The sequence below is a fragment of the Condylura cristata genome, unplaced genomic scaffold (assembly GCF_000260355.1).
Source record: "Condylura cristata isolate star-nosed mole 26May11 unplaced genomic scaffold, ConCri1.0 scaffold00021, whole genome shotgun sequence".
NCBI lineage: Eukaryota > Metazoa > Chordata > Mammalia > Eulipotyphla > Talpidae > Condylura > Condylura cristata.
In genome coordinates this window covers 30,311,821-30,317,599 of record NW_004567122.1, presented here as the reverse complement: position 1 = coordinate 30,317,599, position 5,779 = coordinate 30,311,821, and the positions used below count along the sequence as shown (strand labels likewise).

General features: G+C 43.0%; 1 protein-coding gene across 1 annotated transcript in view; it reads right to left on the bottom strand.

Annotated features, from left to right (window-relative positions):
* The window catches only part of LOC105853906 (protocadherin alpha-9-like), a 24,508-nt gene that overhangs the window by 16,867 nt on the left and 1,862 nt on the right, over positions 1–5,779 (bottom strand). Inside the window, exons 2-4 of the mRNA XM_012727757.1 lie at positions 5,244–5,742; positions 2,378–2,427; positions 11–1,343 (exon numbers count right to left, since the gene is read on the bottom strand). Of these exons, the coding sequence (XP_012583211.1) occupies positions 11–1,343; positions 2,378–2,427; positions 5,244–5,742 (1,882 nt within the window). The remainder of the gene's footprint in view (positions 1–10; positions 1,344–2,377; positions 2,428–5,243; positions 5,743–5,779) is intronic.

The window sequence follows — 5,779 nt, the reverse complement described above, 5'->3', positions numbered from 1 at the left end:
GCGCGGTCACCACCACCTCATAGTTCGACACGCTCTCGCGGTCCAAGGCGCGGTCCAACACTAGCGAATAATAGTTCTTGAAAGTGGACACCAGCTTGAAAGGGGCATGTGGTGTCACGGTGCAGGTCACTTTCCCGTTTGCACTGGAGTCGCGATCAGAAACACTGATCAGGGCGATGACCGTGCCCAATGGAGCGTCCTCTCTGATTGGGAGGGACAGTGACTTGAATTCTATCACTGGCATATTATCGTTAGTATCTTCGACTTCTACCACAACTGTACAATGTCCAGAGAGTGGAAGCTGTCCCTTGTCAATGCCTTCTACAAGAATTTCATAGGATTTGCTTTCCTCAAAATCAATATTTCCGTTTACCACAATTTCTCCTGTATTTGGGTCTACATAGAACCTGGATTTCACATTTGGTGAAATATCATTTGAAAATGAATAAATAATTTCCCCATTCGCACCCTCATCTAAATCTGAGGCATTAAGTTTAATGACCAACGTTCCGTTAGGTGCATTTTCTGGTAGTTTCACTGTATAGAGCTCTCGATGGAAAGCTGGGGCATTGTCATTGGCGTCCAGCACGTTCACAAGTAACTGAACGCTGCCAGTCAGCTCGGGTTTGCCTCCGTCAGTGGCCGTGAGAGTTAAATGAAGTTCCGGAGATACTTCTCTGTCTAAAGGTTTCCTTAGCACTAGCCCAAGACGCTTGGCCCTTTTGTTCTCTGATGGTTTTTCCAGCGAGAAATATTCATTGGGACTCAGCCTGTAAGTGAGCTGAGCGTTCTCCCCAATGTCTGCATCCGACGCGCCCTCTAGTGGAAACCGAGAGTCAAGCGGCCTGGATTCGGCCACAAACAGATTCTTTTGTGTCGCTGGAAACACAGGGGGGTTGTCGTTGATGTCCTTCACCTCCACCTCCACGTGGAAAACCTGCAGCGGCCTGTCCACGATCACCTCCAGGTGGAGGCTACACTCCGCGCTCCGCCCGCACAGCTCCTCCCGGTCGATCCGAGAATTCACAAACAAAATGCCATTCTGCAGATTTACCTCCAGAAGGTCGCCGCGGCCTTTGGACGCCACCCGGAACAGGCGGGGCACCAGGTCGGCCAGCTCCAGCCCCAGGTCCTGGGCGATGCGGCCCACGAAGGTGCCGTGTTTGGCCTCCTCGGGGACCGAGTAGCGGACCTGGCCGCTGCCCATATCCCAAGCTGTAAGGAGCAAAAGTGAGAGCAGCAGACGCTTGGATTCCTGACAGCTTCCCCAGGAAAATTCCATCTCAAACCTCAGTGCTTTGTTCTTATTATAGGATCTTGTCTCAAGATTAAAAAGAAATCTTCTGACCATTCAATCCAGTTACCTTTCATCCTCCATTTCCCAGCATCTAGAGGCTGGATGCAGCTTCTTTACTATGTGGATAGGAAGGATTTGTTTTTTCTAGCTTCCCTCAGATTAATTTTATGGTCGAGAGCGACATCAAGTGGCTCCTAACCGTAAGTATCGATTTTGGAAATACAGACTCTTCTTTAAACAAAGTCTTACTTATTCTTTCAGGAATTTCCATACTCACTGCATTTGGAGAATGAGTTCACATTTCAGATTACTGGTTGATGGATGGCGGCAGCTTTTACCTAAGGGAAACTTCTTTCATAGAGGTTTTAAGTATTTACAGAAGTCCAATGTAGTTAACACACATTTTGTAAACATGAAATTATTAAGTGTTAGGGAATTTCACAAAAGAATTTCCCTGTGCTATCAAGCATGTGGGATATTATTAATAATGATACACTCTTCATCTATGGATTTCATTCCCTAGTGTTGAAGATTTCAAAGTGCCAATAACTAGGGAAACTCTGACACCCAATTCTAAACCACTGAAAGGGAATTTTGCAGACATTAATATAAGAAAGACCATCTTCCTTAAAACATATAAGGACTGAAGGGGCAAGTGAATTTTATCAGACAGGTATAATATTGTGGCACATGACTTGTATGGGAGAGTGTTCTAAATAATTTTATCTATTTGCATCCATTCACATCCCATGAACAAGATTGGTGTTTTCACTTTGGCTCTTATTATTTATACATACTTACCTATTCTCCTGGTTCTAATATACCTTAGCATATTTTCTCTTACCTTCCCATATATTTTAGCCAAATGGACAAGAATGTTTTCCAGTAAACAGATACAATTATTCAATCACTTGCCTAATATATATTTTCCAAATTCCTCAATTTCCCTCACTGTATGACCACTTAAATTTCTTTTACCAATGAAGGCCTTCTGATTAAACCAATTGGGCAGGCATCTTTACTTTTTAAAATATACTTTACTTCTTTCAATATACCGATTTACTCAGCTGGTACACTTACATCACTTTTGTTTTTGTAGGTATTTGGAAATTCATGTCTAACTCTCCCTTCTGAAACATAATTTTAAGGAAAATATTTGTGCCTTTTAGTTAAGCAGCTCAGAATACTTACTGAGTGTTTGCTGCTTATCTACCTACTAGGATGGTTTGGTTTCTCTTCAATTGTCTAATAAAATACATTAAACCATCACTAGAGTAGCTAATGAGGAAGATACAATGTCTAAGTAAACTCTATAATTTTATAGAGATACAAAATGTTTTCCTTTCCAATTTCTATACTTAAAAATCTGAGTTCATGACAGTGATGATCTTTGAAGCATACTGAGTTTTAATGGTCACTGAAGAATTCCCAGAAATAGAACACAATAGATTTTCTTTATATAAACTTAAAATAAAATGACATAGTGATGGCCATTTTCAAATGTGCCTTGCTTATATGTTCACAAATCCCTTTGTGTCTAGGATTATTTTAGAAAATAGCTTTAGATTCTTATTCTGTATGGAACCACATTCAATTTTTTTCTGAATTAAAAGTTTCAGTCTGTGAGGACTCAAACTGTAGATAGTGTACAAAATAATCATAGTTTTCAAACACCCTAGCAAAAAGTGAGAAGGACTCCCTTTCCATTTACTTTATTTTGCAAAATAAATGCATAGATGTGGAACTCAACAGAATAGAAATGAATATTTGGGAACAATTCAATATTCATTTGGTGTAACTACAATACAAGATCTTTGAACAATCCCATTATTTAAGTATGATGACAATGAGGCTTCATAAAATATGTAGTTAACTGAGGTTGGATATGACATGATGTAGCTAATTCTTGACAAATAGGAGGGTAGTATGGAATAATACCAAAAAAAAAAGAAAAGAAAAATGGAAAAAGTTAGGAGTCTCTCTATGCTTCACATGTTAAACACCTCACACAATGTCATCAATAGTTTTCAGCAAGGAGCTTGAATAAGGAAGAAGGAGGTTACAGTATATAACTTCTCTGTTATATAATTTTATTCACTGAACCCCATTCACTGGCTATGAACATGGTCGAGGTCTCATTCTATCTCTAATGATTTGGAAATACTTTTCTGTGCTCTATTTTTTTTTTTTATTTATTTGTGCATAAAGAACTGGGGTACAGGCCAGAGGCTCAGGGGCAGTGAGAGGCTTCACCAGAGACAGAGCGGGGAACAGAACAGGCAGATTGACGAAGTACACTGCTGAGGGGAGCAGCGGGCGGGTCAGGAGAGGTCTGCCACACCATGTGGTCACCTCCGGGGGCAGGCGGGAATCGAACTCATGCGGAAGCGGCTTTAGATTCTCAGTGCTGTGCTTTAACCCGCTGCGCCACCAGGGAGGGCCCTCTGTGCTCTATTTTTAATATGTTTAAGCTTTGGTTTGCAGCGGCAAGGAATCTTGAATGAAGTCCAACTATTTTTGAGGGAAAACAAACACCAAATAGAGGAATGACTAAAATATAATTTCACTTCAATGTCTATTTAGTGCCAGTTATTTGGAGTGTTGCCCTTCTACATAGCACCTCATACACAGGCTGGCATTCAGAGGAAGGACTGCAGTCATGACAATGGCTTATTGACTTGTTAGACAATAGCCTCCAACAAAAGAGGTTGGATGCAAAAGAGATCAATGTTTAGTAAGTGCTGTTATTATGAGAGTTTCAAAATTAGATACACAACATTGTTCTCAATACATTGATCAAGTAAAAAAGAAAAATTCATAACATTAAGTCTTTCAAAAATAGTTTCTAAATGATACCCTAAAATGAGTATTAGACTTTGATATACTATTGATATACTAAATGCTTATGAATGAAATAAACTGAAAATAAAAACAATTTTTAAAACAGTATAATAATTATCCTGTTTATATCTTAACTGTTTGGTAAAACTAGCAAATGGTTAATGTACACTATTTTCAACTGTGAGCACAAGAAATGAAATGCATCATGTTCAAACAGGAGGAACTGACAGCCAGAAAAATAAATGTAAAAAAAGAGGCTCCATGAGGGACAACAGGTTTAACGAATATTTGAAACTAAAGGAAATGCAAATGAATGCACAGAAGTTATTGGCGTTCTAAACAATGAAATTCACCCAAAAACTATATTAGTTTCTATACAGAGTTTTAGTAAAAATACTCCTACCACAACAACAGCAAAACCATGAGTGGGCCTAACTACATATTCCTGATTTGGTCCAAAAATAATAGTTACAAGAAATGGAAACATTTTAATTTAAAATCATTACTTGGAAAATCGAAGAGGATAATTGTTAAAATATTTCCAAAGCAGGGGCCTCCCTGATTGCCCAAGGGGGTTAAAGCATTGCATTAGAAGCTACAGGCAGCCACTGCAGCAAGATCCCAGTCAGGGAGGTGACCCACAAGGCACAATAGACCTCTCCTATCTCACCTGCTGCTCCCCATAGCAGTCTCTGGTGACTACTATCACCCCAGGAACCTCTGGCCAGTTCTTGTATGCATAAATAAGAAAATCAATTTAAAAAAAGGATTTATTTTATTTGTGCATACTGAGATACATGCCAGAAATGCAGGGGCGGTGAGTGGATTGACCAGAGGCAGAGTGGGGAGCAGAACAGACCGACTGACGAAGTACACTGCTGAGAGGAGCAGCGGGCAGGTCAGCAGAGGTCTGCCGAACTATGTGGCCACCTCCGGGACAGGCGGGATCAAACTCATGTGAAAGTGGCTTTAGATTCTTATGCTGTGCTATAACCCACTGTGCCACCAGGGAGGAGCTAAGAAAATCTTTTTTAAAAAATTTCCAAAGGAGTAGAAATATTGAGGAACAAGGACGTTTTAGAAAGAATAAGGAAAAACTACTTACTTTGGCTGAAAGATCAACATCCATACCCAGCTGCTCCTCTCTATTTCCACTAATTGGACCCGGAGGCAGGCTGGGGCTGAAGGCCATGAGGTCAGCCTTGGGCGGCCCTTCTCCCGAGCACACCCGCGGCCGCCTCTGCTGCGAGCACGACCAGCTCCCCACGGCGCTGGAGCACACCAGCGCGGGCTTCCCGGGCGCGCACGCGCCCTCGCGGGGCGGCGCCGAGCAGCGCAGCGCCACGTACAGCAGCAGCGTCAGCACCAGCAGGCTGGACACGGCGCAGATGGCGACGATCAGGTACACGTTGACGTCCACCAGCGCCAGGCGCGCGCCCGCCGCGCCCTCCGACGCGCGCGACGCCGCCTTGGGCGCCACGCCGCTCTCCACCAGCGACAGCAGCACGGTGGCCGTGGCCGTGAGCGCCGGCTCGCCGTGGTCCTTCACCAGCACCAGCAGGCGCTGGCGCGGCGCGTCCGCCTCGTCCAGGGCGCGCGTCGTGCTGATCTCGCCCGTGTACAGCCCCACGCGGAACGGGC